Source organism: Schistocerca cancellata, chromosome 5, assembly GCF_023864275.1.
Source record: "Schistocerca cancellata isolate TAMUIC-IGC-003103 chromosome 5, iqSchCanc2.1, whole genome shotgun sequence".
Taxonomy (NCBI): Eukaryota; Metazoa; Arthropoda; class Insecta; order Orthoptera; family Acrididae; genus Schistocerca; species Schistocerca cancellata.
In genome coordinates this window covers 41,603,952-41,626,478 of record NC_064630.1, presented here as the reverse complement: position 1 = coordinate 41,626,478, position 22,527 = coordinate 41,603,952, and the positions used below count along the sequence as shown (strand labels likewise).

The 22,527-nt window shown below is 38.4% G+C and overlaps 1 protein-coding gene across 7 annotated transcripts in view; it reads right to left on the bottom strand.

Annotated features, from left to right (window-relative positions):
- LOC126187323 (sideroflexin-2) overlaps positions 1-22,527 on the bottom strand; it is a 182,228-nt gene that overhangs the window by 51,096 nt on the left and 108,605 nt on the right. For all 7 annotated transcript variants that reach the window (XM_049928340.1, XM_049928339.1, XM_049928341.1 and 4 more), the window contains exon 5: positions 16,470-16,595. In XM_049928340.1, coding sequence (XP_049784297.1) covers positions 16,470-16,595 — 126 coding nt within the window. The remainder of the gene's footprint in view (positions 1-16,469; positions 16,596-22,527) is intronic.

Sequence of the window (22,527 nt, the reverse complement as noted above, 5' to 3'; positions counted from 1 at the left end):
AGGAAGAGGAAGGAAGAGAACTGGAATGCTGGACAACATTAGAAGAGGACAAGCTTTCAACCAGATGAAGGAAGACTGTCAGAACAGGAAATGATACAGAGATTGGGAAAAAAGTTTGTTTTGTTTATATTTCGCGGCTTTGCCTTGCTTTCCGAGTGTGCATACTTAGCGTTATACTGCAATCTCAAGTGCATTTGGTATAGATTAACTAATTAAATACATTCATTAGTGTGCTCTTCAAGCTTGCCATTACAGGTTTTTCTTTTATTTACGTATTCTTCCACTTATCGGAAAAAGTTCGTTTTGATTACATTCGGCTGTTTAGGCCTAATTTTTGATCGTGCATATTAAGCGTTATACCACAAATTTAAGTGCATTTGGTAATAGTTTACTTACATATTAGTTTCCAAAACATATTTAGTGTCCTTTTGAATCTGTAATTAATACATTATCGTTATCACTTAGTAAATCTCTTAACTAATTTCCAAACTACCATGGATACTAAGTGTGTGAGCTGCAGTAGGAAAGTTAGTTCAGGGGTTTTGTGCAGCTGTTGTGACAGGTGGTTTCATTGGGGAAATTGTAGTGGCATGGGAATTGGGGATGCAAACGAGAGTCTTCCATTCTTTTGCAGGGTTTGCTAAAGAGATAGGATTTTAGCTGAACAGGAGCAGAAAATTAGAGCCCTTCTGGCTGATTGGGACAGAGCGAGGTAGGAACTGAAGAGGTTAAGGGGGGAGGAGGGTAAACAGCAATGGGAAGTGATATCTAGAACAGGGGCCACAGAAAGAGGACAGTGTCTGACAGTTTCCCAATTGGCAAAACCAATAGATTTGCCTTGCTACCACAGTTAAGTAAGGAAGAGGCTCCAGTAGAAGTAGACGTAGTTAAGATGCAACAGAATCTCACTAGGAAACCAACTGTTGCAAAAAAAGTAGATAGTAAGAGGAAAGTTCTGTTGCTAGGTAGCAGCCATGGAAGAGGTGTGGGCCAGATTTTGCAGGAAAAATTAGGTGACAGGTACCAGGTCACAAACTTTTTTAAGCCAAGTGCAAGTCTTAACCAGGTGGTAGAGGATATAGGTTCCTTGTGCAAGGGATTCACAAAGCAGGATCATGTGATGGTAGTGGGTGGAGTGGGAAACAGTAATGATAGGGATCAGGGTTACAGCATTGAGTGTGACCTGGAGAAAATAGCCTCAGCAACGACCCATACCAATGTTGGGCTGGTGCCTGCTTTCGTGCGGCATGATCAGCCCCAGTTGAACTGCTCTGTCAGTAGGGTAAATATGGAGTTAGATCAGTTGCGTAGGGCGGCCACTCTGTCAGACATTGGATTGGTTCCTGTCGAGGCTATTGATAGGGGGGATTTCACAAGGCATGGCCTACATCTCAATAGAAAAGGGAAGGGTAAACTGACAGGGTTGTTAGCGAAATCTATAAGGGGGGACACTAGTACTCATGGATGTACCTCTTTTTTACGCTAATATCAGTGTCCAATGAGAAGTTCAGGCAGTTATATGCTAAAGAGGTCCAAAACTCACAAAATTCTCACAACAGGAAAGTAAATAATAATTTTACCATATTTACCCAAACTATTGGTGGATTAAAGAAAAAAGTAGATTCTCAGAAAAGTAAAGTAAAAAATAATGTTACCATTTTTCACCAAAATATTCCGGGATTGAAGAATAAAGTAGATGAGCTCCTGGTTTGTTTAGATGACACTGAAGCTGATAATGTAATAGATATACTATGCCTGACTGAGCATCACATTGTGTCTGATATGGAAAAGGTAAATATCAGTGGTTATAAACAAGCTACACATATGAATAGAGAGAATAAGGTGGGAGGAGGGGTTGCCATATATGTCAAAAGTTATCACTGTGTAGAAAGCTTAGATACAAAAAAGTTTTGTCTAGAGCAACATATAGAAGCATGTGCCTGTCAACTTAAACTGAAGGAGGGCACTTTTATAATTGTAACAGTATATAGGTCCCCTTAAGGAAACTTTCATTTATTCCTGGAAAACTTGGATGCCTTGTTGTGCTATCTGTCATATAGGGGAAAGCAAATTATTATTTGTGGGTACTTCAATGTTGATTCACTGAAAGAGTGTAATAGGAAGAATGACCTGGAAGTCTTGCTCAGTTCTTTCAATTTGACATCTGTCATTAATTTTCCTACTCGGGTAGTAAAGGACAGCAGCACATTGATAGATAACACTTTTATAGACCAAGATAGGTTTAAAAACATAAATTCTTGTCCTGTTGAGAATGGGCTTTCTGATCACGATGCCCAGCTAGTTACAATATATGACATAGCTTCATTCAGTAATTTAAAATTACCCTCCAAAGTTGTGCATTCAATTAATGACTCAACAATTAGAAATTTCAGAGAAAATCTTCAGCAGTTAGAGTGGGATGAGGTGTACAAGGAACCCGATGCTAATTTAAAATATAACTTATTTCATGATACACTTGTAAGAGAATTTGAAAACTGTTTCCACAAGAAAGTAGTTAAATCTAATTATAAAAAACTATGCAAAAAACCTTGGCTTACTAAAGGAATAAAAATTTCTTGTAACCACAAAAGGGAACTGTATCTAACAACAAGAAAGAGTAATGACCCAGAAACAGCCAAATAATATAAAAACTACTGTGCTACATTAAGAAAAGTTATTAAAAAGTCCAGAATCATGTGCATCATGTCTGAGATTAATACCTCTGATAACAAAATAAAAACAATTTGGAATATTATTACAAGGGAGACAGGGCAACCAAGAGCACAGGATGACAGTATCACCATCAAAGAGAATGGAAACTTGATAAACAACAAACCGGAAGTCGAAAACATTCTGAATAATCATTTTTTAAATGTTGTAGAGAAAATAGGATCTAAATGTTCATTAGAAGAAGCAAGGCAGTTAATGGAAGAGGCCTTACCCAAACCTTTTGATACAATTGAAATTCCACCCACCTCTCCTTCTGAGACTAGGAAGATAATAAACTCTCTCAAGAATAGAAGCTCACATGGAATTGATGGCATTTCCAGCAGGATAATAAAAGCTTGTTCCCAAGAAATAAGTAGGATTCTTAGCCACATATGTAATAGCTCTCTGAAGCAGGGTATTTTTCCCAGATAGACTGAAGTATGCCATTGTTAAACCACTGCATAAAAAAGGGGATACGTCTGATGTCAACAACTACTGCCCAATCTCTCTTCTGACTGCCTTATCCAAAATTCTTGAAAAAGTCATGTATTGTAGAGTAGCTTCACACATTTGTAAAAATAAAGTTTTAACAAAATGTTAGTTTGGTTTCCAGAAGAGTTTTTCAATGGAAAATGCTATATATACTTTCACTAATGAAACATTAAATGCTCTGAGTAACCAGAAGTCACCCGTTGGGATTTTTTGTGATCTCTCAAAGGCTTTTGATTGTGTAAATCACGGAATACTTCTAGATAAGCTCAAGTACTGTGGTATGAATGGGACAGTGCTCAAGTAGTTTAAATCATACCTAACTGGAAGAGTGCAGAAAGCTGAAATAAACAGTTCACATAATATGCAAAAAACTGATGATTTCTCGAACTGGGGAACAATCAAGAATGGGGTGCCGCAAGGTTTGGTCTTGGGTCCTCTGCTGTTCTTAATATATATTAATGACTTGCCATTCTATATTCACGAAGATGCAAAGATGGTACTTTTTGCCGATGATACAAGTATAGCTATCACACCCGACAGACAAGAATTAACTGGTGAAGTTGTAAATGATGTTTTTCAGAAAATCATTAAGTGGTTCTCTGCAAATGGGCTCTCATTAAACTTTGACAAAACACAGTATATACAGTTCCACACAGTAAATGGAATGACACCATTAATAAATATAGACTTCGATCAGAAATTGGTAGCTAAGTTAGAATATACAAAATTTCTAGGTTTACGTATTGATGAGGGGTTGAACTGGAAAAAACACTGAGGATCTGCTGAAACATTTGAGTTCAGCTACTTATGCTATTAGGGTCATTGCAAATTTTGGCGATATACATCTCAGTAAATTAGCTTACCACGCCTACTTTCATTCTCTGCTTTCGTATGGCATCATATACTGGGGTAACTCATCATTGAGTAAAAGAGTGTTCATTGCACAAAAGCGTGTAATCAGAATAATTGCTGGAGCTCATCCAAGATCATCCTGCAGACACTTATTTACACAGCTAGGGATCTTCACTGTAGCCTCACAATATATATATATTCATATATATAGTTATAATAGAAGGAAACATTCCACGAAGGAAAAATATATCTAAAAACAAAGATGATGTGACTTACCAAATGAAAGTGCTGGCAGGTCGACAGACACACAAACGAACACAAACATACACACAAAATTCAAGCTTTCGCAACAAACTGTTGCCTCATCAGGAAAGAGGGAAGGAGAGGGAAAGACGAAAGGATGTGGGTTTTAAGGGAGAGGGTAAGGAGTCATTCCAGTCCCGGGAGCGGAAAGACTTACCTTAGGGGGAAAAAAGGACGGGTACACACTCGCACACACACACATATCCATCCACACATATACAGACACAAGCAGACATCAGACAGCAGATGTCTGCTTGTGTCTGTATATGTGTGGATGGATATGTGTGTGTGTGCGAGTGTGTACCCGTCCTTTTTTCCCCCTAAGGTAAGTCTTTCCGCTCCCGGGACTGGAATGACTCCTTACCCTCTCCCTTAAAACCCACATCCTTTCGTCTTTCCCTCTCCTTCCCTCTTTCCTGATGAGGCAACAGTTTGTTGCGAAAGCTTGAATTTTGTGTGTATGTTTGTGTTCGTTTGTGTGTCTGTCGACCTGCCAGCACTTTCATTTGGTAAGTCACATCATCTTTGTTTTTAGATACATTCATATATATATATATATATATATTCACTTATGAAATTTGTTATGAACAATCCAAACGAATTCAAAAGTAATAGCAGTGTACATGGCTACAACACTAGGAGAAAGGATGATCTTCACTATTCAAGGTTAAATCTAACTTTGGCTCAGAAGGGGGTAAATTATGCTGCCACGAAAGTCTTTGGTCACTTACCTAATAGCATCAAAAGTCTGACAGACAGCCATATAGCATTTAAAAGGAAATTAAAAGAATTTTTTAATGGCAACTCCTTCTACTCATTAGATGAATTTTTGGATATAGTAAGTGGGTAATTTACCAACCCCCCCCTCCCCCCCACCCCCCCCCCCCCCCCACCCCCGAAAAAAAAAAATTGAGTGTCATGTAATATTTTGTGTAATGTAATATCTTGTATAGACACCTTTTATTAACCTGACACATTCCACATCATTACAAAGTGTCGTATTCATGATCTATGGAACAAGTACTAATCTAATCAAATCAAATCTACTTTTGATCCTTCAGCTGAAACCTGTCATAAGACAGGTACACTCTTACAACACCAATCTCTCACACACCAGTCTCTCATCACCCTCTTGAAAGCAGAGGCCAAAACCTTCGATGGAATGCTGTTCATAGCTGTTATCACACTCCATTGAATCAATCCAGGATCCACAAAGTGCTCCCCCTTCACAGCACATTTGAGTTAGGGGAAGATCACAAAGTCTGCTGGGGCCTTATCTGGCAATTACAGGGGATGTTCAAAACCGTTATCCCTCTTTTGACCAAAAACTCTTGCATTAGAATACTACTGTGGTCCAGTGCACTGTCATGCGGAAGACAACAGTTATAGGTGTCATACACTTTGGATAAAACACATAATTCTTGTGAGCAGGCATTTGAATATACACACATAGAATATCAATATCACAGTCTGGCCAGGGAGGATGAATCTGCAATGAATAATTCTCCAAGAATACAAAAAAAGACCATGAACATGGCCTTTGGCCTAGATTTTGATATCCTCATTTTTGTCAGATGAGTTACTTCATCTCCATTTGGCAAATAGTGGCTTCACTGTTGAGTCATGTTAAAACATAATGTTCAATCTCCTGTGATCATGTTTCATCCCCCACAAAGATGTTCAACATAAAATCAATGTCCAAACTGTTTGTCTCAAAAAGGTTCAGGAATGGCTGTATATACTACTCCTTTTGTTGATGTGTTAGTGAGTACGAAACAAACTTCATACACAGCTTATCCACACCTAAATTGTCATGCATGCTACTAGATTGGTGCCAACAGCAAGTTTACCTCCAATGTTTCTGATGCTAGTTTGTCGCTGAGTGTTAAGGTGCAGTTCCTATCGTGCGGGTGGTGGCTGCAGCAGCTGACACAGCCTACTGTGGGGAGCAGTTCCTTAGCAGCATTTCCCGTCTACGGTGACAGATGGGCCGCATCAGCTTTGTGGTTACACCACTTGGAGGGCAGTCCAGCCATAGACACAGCTTAAAGTACTCTGCTGTTACCGAACAAGTTATGCTTAATATCTGCTACAGAAGTGTCATTTACAGTTCTAGAAGACAAAAAACAAGTGGAAATGATTTCCACATTTTCATGAAACATATTTTTGATGTAGCCAGTGCTGTGTATAAAGAACAAAATGTGTATTAAATGTGCAAGAACGTGCTTGGGAAGGAGATTGGAGAATTTGTCCAAAGATCAAGTAATAATAAGACTGTACTGACTCTACTCGTGTGATTTATTCGCAGTGTGTACTACAATTACATCAAACTATAAACAGTCCAATCAGAAACAGTTATTCTAAGGGATACTAATAACTTGATTATTTTGGAGGCTATCACCCACGCATGACTGTCAAAGCTCTCCACCTATTAATCTCATACATGGTAATCTTTTATCCTGACAAAGTCATCACCCCTAGTGAGTGGTATAAGACTTTAAGATGGTTGCGGCTCAGTTTGATCTACCTGTATGTCACAATGTGGCTTGTTGCTGTTCTTCAGGAAAGCATATCCTTATGTAGATTGTGCAGAAAACAAGTTACAATGATTAAACCCACTGTTTCATCGGGCTTTACAGCAATCAGCATACAAAAATGTGAAATTCCTGACTTAATAATACAAATGTATTTTCAGGCATGCTACGAACTCAGCAGAGATAGTAATTGAGAATTGCTTTCTTGCTGCTGATACTCACAGCTGGCCAAGAATGGGGTTTCACAATGTCTGCACTGAATTTAAATGTCTCATCCCCTACAAGAACACATGACAAAATGATATCAGAATGGGGCAGTGTGCAAGGAGGTGGAAACACAGTGACACTTCTGATATGTTGCCTTGTATTGATCTTGTAAGAAATTCCACTGTCTCCTCCCCTTCCACAGGAGCCAATACAAATGAATATGAACTTGTAGTTAGCTTCGACACTAGCAATCAACATAAAGGATAAGAAATGTTTGTAAATACTGGGAGTAACCATGGGCAAGGAAAAGACTTTGCACATGCTTTCCACCGAGAACTACAACACAATTTGGGAAATTCCATTTACACTCAAATTTCTCAGGCATCACCCTGAAATCATGAGACAAAAGTGGTTGTAGAAGTAGAGGCACTAATGTCTTTTGAAGTACTGACAGTGTGCTTTGTACTGTTCTGCCAGATTAACTATGCAGTATTCTAAATGTGAACAATATAAATTATTCTTCTGTTGTTATGAACAAACTGAAACTAGAATTCAGAAAATAAACACTTGAGGAGTAAGGGAGACCACTCACCGAACATCAGAAACATTAAGTAGTTGACAGGCACACACAAAAAAAAACAAAGCAAACTAGAGTAATCCTTTTTCAAGCTGCAACACACACACACACACACAAACACAGCTAGATTCACAATGACATGCCTGGCACTGGCTAGAGAGAGAGAGAGAGAGAGAGAGAGAGAGAGAGAGAGAGAGAGGGAGGGGGGGGGGGGAGGGGGCGGAGAGTATTTGTATTATAGCCCAAAAAAGGATTATCCCAAAAGCTAGTAAATCTTCTTTCTTTTTCATATGTGCCTGTCAATGAATCAAAGCCTCTGCTTTTTGGTGAATGGCCTCCTTTATTCCTGAAGTATTTACATTCTGTCACAACTTCCCAACAAATTCAGAAAATAATACAGAGATGTACTCACGATTGAAAGTTATACATAACTACCACTGTCTAATTTAGAACATAATGCAATGATTCACAAATAATAATTTGCTGATGAATACTGTCAGAGACAATGGAGGGACATTAAAGATACCTATTAGAAACAAGTAAAAAATGGAAAAGCAACTTGATTTCCACTTCACATCAATGCAAGAAATGGCCACCGAAGAATGGACCAAAAAAAGAGGGTAAATTACAGTTCACAATTGTTTCTACCCTTTTTTGTTTCACTCTTTATCATGAAATTGCAGTTACCTTCAATAGCAATTGAATTGTTAATTTAATTTGAGTTCACAGGCATATACTGAACATTCAGCAATCTGGTGTCAGTGCGAAGGAAGATGATGATGATGATGATGATGATAAAACCACTACAATGGAGCTCCCTTTGACAGAGAACGAAGATACAGATGATTCACTTCCATCTACCAGAAAACAGCAGAAATGAAGTGAAACTTGGCACATTGAAAGAGAAAATATTATTAAGAATTTTAAGCAGATGCCTAATGGTGATGTCGATTTATTTTTCATAAGTATAGCAAACTCTGTCAAAAATGTGAGACCAGACTTATCAAAAAGCAGAAATTATGTCATTGTATTGGGTTTTCCGTCTGGAAAATTGTAATGAACAATCAGTATGTTCAGCATCCCTAACTATTAATACTGACATGCATTTATAACCACAAAATGTGGATTTTATGCAATTAAGTACAACTAATTATTCAGAATCTGATAGGGTAACAAATTTTGGTTCATTGTTACTGGTTTTCATTATACCACAACAGAACAAAGGTTAAATAATCCACTATAGCCTTCAAAGTATTTAGGCTTTACTTACCTTAGTGTAATAACTAATTTTTGTCATGTGTCACTATATACTAATGTGTATTTGATGAAACCTTCATGAGATATTCTTTCACCTGACCTAGGACACACGTAAACTGTGAAATATTGAACCTGAAGAACTTTTTCTAGTCACTTAATAAGTCATAACTGATAAGTGTCATAAAGAATCCATTGTCAAGACTTGTCTAAAAGATGGTATGTTCCAACTTTTCCATTCTGTAACTGATGGAGCAGAATTTCTTCTGCTTAATCACTTTCTTTCAGCAGTAAATACAACATTATCAATTATTTTGAGAAATGTGTGTCTACTTTCACAAACTATGCTTGACTGATGCTAAGTTGAACACTGAGCCACAGGCTACTTGTGTGAGGTATGCTTAGCACCGTGCCTTCAAATGAAATAGTGCAATTTCTGCTTTCTCGATATTGTAGTGAGATACGGCTTACGGTCCTGCTTAAAAAACAATTTTGATATTTTAGCTACATTTAGTGCACAGCAATGTATCACCTAAAAAGAACCAAATGTAAAGTAGCCAGTGACCACATTTTTCACTGAATACTTCAAAATTTGTGAAATAATTTTACTTAATTTCCAAGTATCACATGACAAGTATTGAGAAAACAGATGCTTCATCATCAAGCTGTAAAGTGAAACTAAAGGATAAGAAAAAATGAATTTTGTGTGCCATTTTGTTTCCTCAGAATTGAATGATAACTATCACACAGAGAAGAAAGTGTGCAAATACAATTTTAATTTTCTTTAAGAAGAAGGAGACCCTCTGCCCAAAAAGAATAACTCCAGGATTTGACGTCTCTTTGCTTTGTTTACAGACAGTATTTTTTACAGTAAGACAACCAGAAAACTCATTTTTCTCACACACACAGATGCTTTTTGAGAACTACTCATCAATGCATCTGCCGTAAATGTCATTTGCACTGTGATGACCAGCCAGCAGCCAGCCATATGTGCAATGAGGGCATTTGAAGTGTTATTCCATAAGTGGTGCCACTCATAACCAGATTCACAGTGCAGTGGTTACATGGACCAATCTGATTGTCTCTAGGACGGCTGAAGGAAACACAAGAAGCAGCACTGTGGCACAGACTTGCAGTATTGTATGTGTAGTGAAACTACTTTTACTGGCAGATCTACTACAATGAATTTGTCAGTGGACTTGTATTGTGTTTCATGTTTGAGCTGGCTGAACTTGTTATTCAGTTGCTGAGGACAACTTAAGTACTCATTTTGTAAGGAGTTGATTGTAACTGTACTGTACTCTGTTCAATACAGGCATTAATTGGTAATACACAACAATTGCAGTCTGAAAACTGCAACAATATGCAGGAAGAACCTCAGAAAATAGATCCTTATGCAGGAGCTGACAGTTGAAAAAGACCCACTGTGGTTCAGTAAGACAACTGTCAATCGTTCACTGAAAACAGAAAAATCATTAAATGCATGTGGAGCAATTTAAAGAAGAACAACATGAAATTAGTTGTAGTAAGGGCATATCGCAGAACGATATTTACCTGAAGAATCATGAAATGTAAATTGTTCACAAAAGTAAATTAAAAGAAAATCTATTTCATTCACAAAAGAGGTATCCTGCAAAACCCTCTTTCGACCAATTCTCAAGTACTGCTTTTCAATCTGGGATGCTTAAATGTGAGGATCTATACAGAAGATAGACAAGATCAAAATCAAAAGAAGAGCAGGACATTTTTAGTCCTGGGTTCATTTACAGAGAGCAATATGAGATGATAATCATTGAACTCCAGTTAGTTAGTTTCATGTTCCATGGATCATTTGCACGATAAATTGTAAAGATGTGGATTGAGTCATTTTATATTCACACTACAAATTTAAATATGCCTACTCATTGATCATTTACAATTCAGAAATTTACTGTTAAAACATGGAGGACACACACTGCAAACAACATATTATAAACGACAGTCAAATGAAAATGAGACAGCTGGAAAAAAGGAAATAAACTGTTTATAATTTCTTACAGTCAAATGAAAATGAGACAGCTGGAAAAAAGGAAATAAACTGTTTATAATTTCAAAAGTAATCGCCATAATTGTTCAGGGTTGCCTCAAGTTTCCCCAAGTGAAATTTCCTGATATTTCTCTGTTTTCCAGACAAGTTTTAGCATGTTTCCCTGACAAATTTTGGGATCTCAAGGGTAAGTCAAGATATAAGTTGACAAAAAAAAAGTAAGGACTTCTGTATTTCTCTGCCGTATGAGCAAATATCTTAAGTACTAACATCAAAATCTTTTGTAATGTACTGTTTTTAGATGGAGAAAGCAAGCCAAATGGTAAATGTGTTTCATCAAGACCACTGTTGTTATTTTATTTTGGTAAAACAAAAAACGTTTGGTGACAAAAATACATAATTCCTTGGAGTTGCAAGACAGATTTAAAATATCTGATTTCTGAAATAACCCCAGAAAAAAGTGGGCCTCTTGACAGAAGTAGGTAAGGCAGTGAAGAGTTGTGCAAACCAACACTATAGGTGACCACCAATAAAATGTTGGTTCTATTATGTTTATTACTGTCAGTTACTAGTCACTTTGTTATGTCTATTATTTTACAGGGATTGTTGATTTTTCTTTCGAGAAGTGTACAAGTACATAGCGTAGAAGCCACCAATAACTGCCACTATTCTTTTTTTCTTATTGTTAATACTGTCTATTAAAATTATTTTCGAAGTGCAAAAATGTACCAGAGTAAATAAAATGTCTATAAAATGCCACCCTGTGCACTGTACTTGTGGTGACACAGTCCCAATTCCTGAAATCCTTCACCCGAGGCCTCTGGCCTGCCGAGGAGCACCGCAGTCCTGGCTCCTCGGATAAACCACAAAAATCCACCACATTATGCCACACACGAAAAGATCCAACCTGCAGGCAGTTCGGTGAGACTAGATCCAATGGGCAGAACTTGCACGTTAGTGGAAACGTTGGCCTGATCTGCTAGAGATACCCGAAGAAATAACCTGTGGTTTTGGCCTGTCGTGAAAGTCCTCTTGTGTGGCCAGCTATCCGTGTGTCATAGACACCATGTTGATGGAATGAGACTGTGGTGATCAATCCATGCAACAGATAACTTGCACAAATACTCTGAGAATCAATACTAATGAGCATAGGTAGCAACTAACTGTAAGATGATAGCTGAGCCACAGACGGGCACGTAGAAAAGACAATCACACTCGCACAACTAAATTTTTGGCCACAGCCTTTGTCAGGAAATGAGAGCATACACACATTCAGAAAATCACTCCGCCACAACTCATGCACATATGACCACTCTCACCGGCCACTGTGTCAACAGTCTCTGAGAATCAGATCCAAACAAACCACTCCTTACGCCTACCTACCTCTCATCAACAGCTGCTAGGCTAGCGAAAAAATGTGGTGGCAGCATTGACTGCAAGCTGAGGGGGATGGTAGGAAAGTGAGAAGCAGTAAGAATGAAGGAGTAGGGAAATGGTGTACATATTCAGCCGCGTCCAGCCTGCAGTGATGCATGACATCTCAATAAACAAACCATTTCATCTACTGAGACAAAAATGAGATTTTTCCAATTTTTTTTTTTTTTCAAATTTCCCTGACACGTTTGAAAATCCCTGATTTCCCCAACTTGTGACAACCCTGGTGTTATAAATTTATCCCACTGTGAGACAATACAATCAGTACCTCATGGAAAATTGTTTGTGGTTGCCCAAGGAACCATGATTGTACCCACGCAAGCACTTCTTCATTCATATCAAATCGACGCACACAAATATCTTTCTTGAGGGGTCTAAAAATACGGATATTGCATGGGAAGGGACCAGGACTGCAAGGGAGAGGTATAAAGGCTTCCGAGTGAAACTTATGCAGCACAGTCAAAATGACTTTGGCAATGTGTGGGCAGGTATTATCCTACAACAGAATGATGCTGTACATCAATATGCCTGGGCTTCTGAACTTGATGGCACATATCAATTTCTGCAAAATGTCCATGTACTGCTGTGCATTAATTGTGGTGCCATTTTCCAAAAAGTCAATGAGCAGTGGGCTATTGCAGTCAAAGAAAAAGCTTATTGTGACTTTACTGGAGCTGGTGTGCAAGACTTTGGATATTTTTGGTTGGGGTGAATCCATGTGGTTCCATTGTTGGCTCTGATGCTTTCTCTAAGGCTCAAAATTATGACACCATGTTCGATCTCCCACAACAATACAAGACAGGACATAACATTCTTAATATTGTGATACCATCCCAGGTGCTGCAATTATGCAGACATTCTCTTCAACTTCTGCTCCTCCATCAGGCTGTGGGGAACCCATTGCACATAGATTTTCCAGGCCTTCAGATGCTCTGTCATGATGACATGAGTGGTACCATGAATAATGTCCAACACGATCTGAATGTCTTCCACTGTCTGCCATTGGTCATTTCTGATGGCAGCATCATGTGCATGTAGATGTGTGTTCACCATACACAGCAGGCATTTGGGCACAAATTTCACTTCCCAACAACTCTTCTGCAGTAAAAAATCACACTATACTTTGCTGTTCCTCTTTCCTGGCCTCCATAGTGAAACTGGATGCATGCACGACTTGTTGACCTCACATCAAGCACGTCTAACAAACAAATGGCACAGAAGTGAAAGTCTGCACTGTTCCTTCCAGATTTCCAATAGAGGCCACTTCTATACACAACTCCTATCTACATTACCAACATCTGTGCTAAGCTAGTTACATGTTCTGCCTCATTTTCATTTCACTGTCCCTTTTTGCCACTTTCTCCCATATATATGCTGCAAAATAATTGAACTCGAGCTCATATGTAGGATCAATGTACGGAACAGGAAAATGGGGAAACAATCGTGGGATCTGAACGATTTTTTTACCACTCTATAACGTGTCTTCTGGGGTGCAGATGTAGATGTAGAAAATACTCAAGTGATGGATAAAATCTCAGGAAGAAGGGTGATGATATAACATTATGAACAAATAAGTACAAAAACAAATCCATATTAACAGTTTTCTACTTAGAAGAAGGTTGTATACCTGGAAGAATCCTGGAGATACTAAAAGGTATCAGATAGATTATATAATGGTAAGACAGAGATTTAGGAACCAGGTTTTAAATTGTAAGACATTTCCTGGGGCAGATGTGGATTCTGACCACAATCTATTGGTTATGAACTGCAGATTGAAACTGAAGAAACTGCAAAAAGGTGGGAATTTAAGGAGATGGGACCTGGATAAACTGAAAGAACCAGAGGTTGTAGAGAGTTTCAGGGAGAGCATAAGGGAACAATTGATAGGAATGGGGGAAAGAAATACAGTAGAAGAAGAATGGGTAGCTCTGAGGGATGAAGTAGTGAAGGCAGCAGAGGATCAAGTAGGTAAAAAGACGAGGGCTAATAGAAATCCTTGGGTAACAGAAGAAATATTGAATTTAATTGATGAAAGGAGAAAATATAAAAATGCAGTAAATGAAGCAGGCAAGAAGGAATACAAAGTCTCAAAAATGATATCGACAGGAAGTGCAAAATGGCTAAGCAGGGATGGCTAGAGGACAAATGTAAGGATGTAGAGGCTTGTCTCACTAGGGGTAAGATAGATACTGCCTACAGGAAAATTAAAGAGACCTTTGAAGAGAAGAGAACCACTTGTATGAATATCAAGAGCTCAGATGTCAACCCAGTTCTAAGCAAAGAAGGGAAGGCAGAAAGGTGGAAGGAGTATATAGAGGGTTTATACAAGGGTGATGTACTTGAGGACAATATTATGGAAATGGAAGAGGATGTAGATGAAGACGAAATGGGAGATAAGATACTGCGTGAAGAGTTTGACAGAGCACAGAAAGACCTGAGTCGAAACAAGGCCCCGGGAGTAGACAACATTCCATTTGAACTACTGATGGCCTCGGGAGAGCCAGTCATGACAAAGCTCTACCATCTGGTGAGCACGATGTATGAGACAGGCGAAATACCCTCAGACTTCAAGAAGAATATAATAATTCCAATCCCAAAGAAAGCAGGTGTTGACATATGTGAAATATACCGAACTATCAGTTTAATAAGTCACAGCTGCAAAATACTAACGCGAATTCTTCACAGACGAATGGAAAAACTGGTAGAAGCCGACCTCGGGGAACATCAGTTTGGATTCCGTAGAAATACTGGAACACGTGAGGCAATACTGACCCTACGACTTATCTTAGAAGAAAGATTAAGAAAAGGCAAACCTACGTTTCTAGCATTTGTAGACTTAGAGAAAGCTTTTGACAATGTTAACTGGAATACTCTCTTTCAAATTCTGAAGGTGGCAGGGGTAAAATACAGGGAGCGAAAGGCTATTTACAGTTTGTACAGAAACCAGATGGCAATTATAAGAGTCGAGGGGCATGAAAGGGAAGCAGTGGTTGGGAAAGGAGTAAGACAGGGTTGTAGCCTCTCCCCGATGTTATTCAATCTGTATATTGAGCAAGCAGTGAAGGAAACAAAAGAAAAATTCGGAGTAGGTATTAAAATTCATGGAGAAGAAGTAAAAACTTAGAGGTTCGCCGATGACATTGTAATTCTGTCAGAGACAGCAAAGGACTTGGAAGAGCAGTTGAACGGAATGGACAGTGTCTTGAAAGGAGGATATAAGATGAACATCAACAAAAGCAAAACGAGGATAATGGAATGTAGTCAAATTAAGTCGGGTGATGCTGAGGGAATTAGATTAGGAAATGAGACACTTAAAGTAGTAAAGGAGTTTTGCTATTTAGGGAGTAAAATAACCGATGATGGTCGAAGTAGAGAGGATATAAAATGTAGACTGGCAATGGCAAGGAAAGCGTTTCTCAAGAAGAGGAATTTGTTAACATCGAGTATAGATTTAAGTGTCAGGAAACCGTTTCTGAAAGTATTTGTATGGAGTGTAGCCATGTATGGAAGTGAAACATGGACGATAACTAGTTTGGACAAGAAGAGAATAGAAGCTTTCGAAATGTGGTGCTACAGAAGAATGCTGAAGATAAGGTGGGTAGATCACGTAACTAATGAAGAGGTATTGAATAGGATTGGGGAGAAGAGAAGTTTGTGGCACAACTTGACTAGAAGAAGGGATCGGTTGGTAGGACATGTTTTGAGGCATCAAGGGATCACAAATTTAGCATTGGAGGGCAGTGTGGAGGGTAAAAATCGTAGAGGGAGACCAAGAGATGAATACACTAAGCAGATTCAGAAGGATGTAGGTTGCAGTAGATACTGGGAGATGAAGAAGCTTGCACGGGATAGAGTAGCATGGAGAGCTGCATCAAACCAGTCTCAGGACTGAAGACCACAACAACAACAACTTAGAAGTACGAGAACTTGATTTAAATACATTTTTTAACTTAATCAATATACAGCTCACTAGAAGAAAAGGGCTTTTCTTTCTGCAGAAATAACCAAAACTATTATATATAGATATTATAATAATTATTTAAAATTCATAAATTATACTACATCAGCTGGAGAGGCTTACCTTTGACTTGGCAATTTTGTTCCCATTTTCATCATAGACGTCTATACCATGAATCAGTTCATTCTGCCGCATTAGAGGAATGTTAACACAATTTGCTGCAGCAACAGCAGCAAAAGGCACGTACCGCTGGGGGTAAAAGATTGTGTTTCAATACACAACTTAACTTTATTGTATTCATTTTAATCAGTGAAAATGAAACAAAAGAATCTTAACTTCATATAAATAAAAAAAAAAAGCTGGTTGGTACTCACCTTCATGAAACACAGCTAACACTTAAGCTGATAGAAATATACAACGTAAGCACATCAAGAGCAGAGGAAGACATTAGGGAAGATAGGAAGCCACATCAAGGGGGTTAACGGGTACATGGAGGAATTCTTATTTTTTATTTGTCTGATGAGCACAAAAGGAGAGGCTAGCTTATGCTTCAATGCTAGTAAGTGAAAGAGCAGAGAGGAAAGCAGTAAAGGAGGGAAGTAAGATAGGGGATACAGGTAAGTAAAGAAGTGTGTGAAGAGGAGTTCAGGTGAGAAAGAGTAAGAAAATGGGTAGTGCGGGATGAGGTTAGTAAACAGGTGGAAGTGGGAGAGAGCATGGAGCCTGAACAGAAAGAAGATAAAAGCAAATATTCAGAGGGCAGACACACAGAATGAACGGAAACGGGGGGCGGGGGGGGGGGGGGGGGGGGGGAGGGGCAGTGGAGGATGAAGGTTGTTACAAGTGAATCAAAGCTTCTAGCAAAATCTCCAGTGTGAGTGACTATAAGAAACAACATATATGTCACTGTTTCAAAATCCCATGAAGTCTCATGTATTAGTCCCCTTGCATGCCATAGGGAGACAAGAGGCAGTTATTTCTGCCACTTCTCTGGGATACAAGAAATCAAACTCATGCACTTTGTGATCCATGGTTGACTGGATAAGATCACTGTTTACTTATGAATCAAGTGTCAGCAGGACTGTGAAATTCATGACCAGTTACATTTTTATCCTAGCCATATTACAACTGGAGTTTTGGATTTTAATTATTCCTGGCAACTGTGTGTACTGGTCATTAAGTATGTGCTCAAATTTTCCAAATACCCCAATGAATGCTCAATGTGTGACTTCAAGTACCCATCTGAACGTGTAGCAGCAGCAGCTTTATTCATCAATAGATCACTTTTACAAGGATATTGGAAACATCTCAGAATTGCAGTTTCAGAAATATGAAAACAACATTATTCATATGTATACCCATTTACATACTTGCAGATCTAGCTTGACAAAGATGGGGCAAGTGATCAGCCGCGGTCTTCTAATATGAGCCATCGCTGAAGTAATTTAAGGAAACCACAGAAAACCTAAATCAAGATGTTCAGGTGAAGATTGGAGCCACCACCCTCCCGAACATAAAGCTAGTCTGTTTAAAGCAGTGCTACTTCATTCAGTTTTTATACCTACTGTACAATACCATTTTATAAAAACATCATTTAATAAGGTAAAATGATAGTGCTACATTGCTCATTCATTTCTCACTTCCAGTCACAGCAAATTGTTTTATAACCAACACAACACACCCTATCACAGGAAGTTAGGACCATTGTGATGATACCTGGTTTCCATTTTGTCTACCATAACTTTTCATTTGTTAGCCTGAAAAACTTAGTCAGCATCCCTCTATAACAAGTGAGATGTTGAGCTCAGAAAGAGGTAAGGTGCCAGTATTATATACACTGCATAGAGTTGGCAGTAATATTTAGCAGAAAAAAAGGAGAAAAAACATAGTGTGGAAATGTTATGTGAAATAATATGTTTTATTATTATTATTATTATTATTATTTACATGTGTTACATTTTTTACCAAATCCCTGCTCTGTGTTACCTAAGTAATCCTCCAATGTTTATAATGTATTGCTTAGCAGGTATTTTAACTGCCTTTTTAAGTAAGTTTATTTTACTAATCTCTGTAATCTCCTTAGGCAATTAATTACACAGTTCTATTTCTTAACAGAAAATTATGTTTTGAGTTTTATAATTGTTCTTTCTTAGTAAACATAAGTTCACTCTAACTCCTGCTCCAGTGTCATGGGCAAAGCTGTTTATGCAGTAAATATCAATGTCATTTATATAATAGAGGGAAACATTCCATGTGGGAAAAATATATCTAAAACAAAGATGATGTGACTTACCAAACGAAAGCGCTGGCACGTCGATAGACACACAAACAAACACAAACAAACACACAAAATTCTAGCTTTCGCAACCAACGGTTGCTTCGTCAGGAAAGAGGGAAGGAGAGGGAAAGACGAAAGGATGTGGGTTTTAAGGGAGAGGGTAAGGAGTCATTCCAATCCTGGGAGCGGAAAGACTTACCTTAGGGGGAAAAAAGGACGGGTATACACTCGCACACACACACATATCTATCCACACATATACAGACACAAGCATATTCAGAGGCTACCTGTATGTCTGCTTGTGTCTGTATATGTGTGAATGGATATGTGTGTGTGTGCGAGTGTATACCCGTCCTTTTTTCCCCCTAAGGTAAGTCTTTCCGCTCCCGTGATTGGAATGACTCCTTACCCTCTCCCTTAAAACCCACATCCTTTCGTCTTTCCCTCTCCTTCCCTCTTTCCTGACGAAGCAACCGTTGGTTGCGAAAGCTAGAATTTTGTGTGTATGTTTGTGTTTGTTTGTGTGTCTATCGACGTGCCAGCGCTTTCGTTTGGTAAGTCACATCATCTTTGTTTCAATATCATTTATGATGTGTACAACTGATTGTTGATGTGGACTCTGACCACAGTTGATTGGTTATGGACTGTAGATTAAAACTGAAGACTGCAAAAAGGTAGGAATTTAAGGACATGGGACCTGGATAAAATGAAACAACTAGAGGTTGTAGAGTGTTTCAAAGTGAGCATTAATTAGGGAACTATTGACAAAACAGGGGAAAGGAATACAGCAGGAAAAGAATGGATATATCTCAGAGATGAAATAGTGAAGGCAGCAGAGGATCATGTAGGTAAAAAGACGAGGCCTAGCAAAAATCATTCAGCAAAACAAGAGATATTGTATTTAATTGCTGAAAGGAGAAAATATAAAAATGCAGTAAATGAAGCAGGTGAAAAGGAATGCAAATGTCTCAAAAATGAGACCGTCAGGAAGTGCAAAATGTCTGCACAGGAATGGCTAGAGGACAAATGTAAGGGTGTAGAAGCATATATCACTAGGGGTAAGATAGATGCCACCTACAAGAAAATTAAAGAGACCTTTGGAGAAAAGAGAATCACATGTATGAATATCAAGAGCTCAGATGGAAAACCAGCCCTAAGCGAAGAAGGGAAATCAGGAAGGTGGAAGGAGTATATAGAGGGTCCATACAATGGTGATGTATTTGAGGGCAATATTATGGAAATGAAAAAGATGTAGATGAAGGTGAGATGGGATACTGCATGAAGAATGCCACAGATTGCTGAAAGACCTAAGCTGAAACAAGACCCCAGGAATAGACAACATTCCGTTAGAACTATGATAGCTTTGAGAGAGCCAGCCATGACAAAACTGTTCCATCTGGTGAACAAGATGTATGAGACAGGCAAAATACCCTCATTCTTCAAGGAGAATATAATAATTCCAATTCCAAAGAAAGCATGTGCTGATAGGAGTGATAATTAACGAACTATCAGTTTAATAAGTCATGGCTGCAAAACACTAACACAAATTCTTTTCAGATGAATGGAAAAACTGGTAAAAGCTGATCATGGAGAAGATCAGTTTGGATTCCACATAAATGCAGGAACAAATGAGGCAATACTGACCCTCCGACTTCTCACAGAAGACAGGTTAAGGAAAGGTAAAGCTACGATTATAGCATTGTAGACTTGGTGAAAGCTTTTGGCAATATTGGCTGGAATACTCTCTTTCAAATTCTGAAGGTGGAAGGGGTAAAATAAAGGGAGCAAAAGGCTATTTACAGTTCGTACAGAAACGAGATGGCAGTTATAAGAGTCAAGGGGCATGAAAGGGTTGAGACAGGGTTGTGTCAAGTAGGGAGTGACACAGGGTTGTAGCCTATCCCCAATGTTATTCAATCTGTGTGTTGAGCAAGCAGTAAATGAAACAAAAGAAAAATTTGGAATAGGAATTAAAATCCATGGGGGAGAAATAAAAACCTTGAGGTTTGCTGATGACACTGTAATTCTGTCATAGACAGCAAAGGACTTGAAGAGCAGTTGAATGGAATGGACAGAGTCTTGAAGGGAGGATATAAGATGAACATCAACAAAAGCTAAATGAGGATAATGGAATGTGGTTGAATTAAATTAGGCGATGCTGACAGAATTAGATTAGAAAATGAGACACTTAAAGTAGTTATGAGTTTTGCTATTCGGGCAGTAAAATAACTGATGATGGTTCAAGTAGAGAGGATATAAAATGTAGACTGGTGATGGCAAGGAAAGCATTTCTGAAGAAGAGAAATTTGTTAAAATCGAGTATAGATTTAAGTGTCAGAAAGTCTTTTCTGAAAGTATTTGTATGGAGTAGCAGTGATGTATGGAAGTGAAACATGGATGATAAACAGTTTAGACAAGAAGAGAATAGAAGCTTTTGAAATGTGGTGCTACAGAAGAACACTGAAGATTAGATGGGTGATCTCATAACTAATGAGGTGGTACTGAATAGAATTGGGGAGAAAAGAAATTTGGGGCACAACTTGATTAGAAGAAGGGAACAGTTAGTAGGACATGTTCTGATGCATCAAGGGATCACCAGTTTAGTATTGGAGGGAAGCATGGAGAGTAAAAATCGTGGAGGGAGACCAAGAGATGAATAAACTAAGCAGATTCAGAAGGATGTCAGTTGCAGTAGTTACTCAGAGATGAAGAGGCTTGCACAGGATAGAGTAGCATGGAGTGCTGAGTCAAACCATTTTTTGGACTGAAGACCACCACCACCACCACCACCACCACCACCACCACCACCCCAACAACAACATAGCTGATTGGTAAATGTTCTCACATGGTGTATATGAGTCTGCACATGAATAGCATGTAACTAAATTACACTGGCTGTTACACACTAATGACAGGACTCCAAGGACGTAACATGCTGATGACATTCTGTTTGTAAGTATCTTTTTGTGTGTTCACACCACTTCAACTAAAAAGCAATACTCATTCCTAAACACTTTGTGTTACAAAGTCTATAGAGGTACCATCTACATTTAATATAACAGTTTCATTTTCCATCTTCAAACTGACATTCTCGCCACTTGTTTTCTATATGTTCAAACCATTTACAGCATACTGACCGACAGTAAACTTCCTCAAGAATTTCATTTTCTTTCTCTCTGACTTCTCGTATTTTCTCAGTGAGAATCATATAGGAGCAACACTCTTTTCACAACACTTCCTGCAAATTTGATGTCATTTTTTATGTCAAACACAATATCGATTATTGGAGAGACTAGTATCAACTTTTGTTAATGTTCGATGTGAGTAACAGCTAACACAAGTTGTTAGTGGCAGAAATATAGCAACCAGAAATGCCACTGGTTTGCAGGAAGTCTTGTAAGATGAGTGTTACTTCTGAAATATTTTTGACGAGGAACAATACGAATGTTGATACTTATCATTTCACTCACAGCAATTTAAGTGTGTCAATTCTAGTGTCCGATTCCACCAGTCAGATTTGTGCAAAGACGTCATAGATAAGGCAAAGATGGTACATAGAGGCACTCTTTGAAATCAACTCGTAAACAAACAAATGTAGCATACAATCACTGTTCATGTGATTAATTACTTAGCCATGAATTGCACCCAAAGGAACTGAAGGCAATGAAAATAAATAAGAACAGAAAAAGGGAAATATACATGTCTCAAACAAATTATTATCGTAATTTATGTGAGTAAGAAAAGCACTGAAATTTATAAATCCACTGCAGTACAGCGCATGGTGAAATCTTAATGATGTGAAATAGCATTATTTTTTAATAATAATTATTGAATCTAATGGGACAAATGCAGTAAAGTGGGAGTCTTGGGCAGGGAGAAACTGCAATGTAACAAAATGTGGGA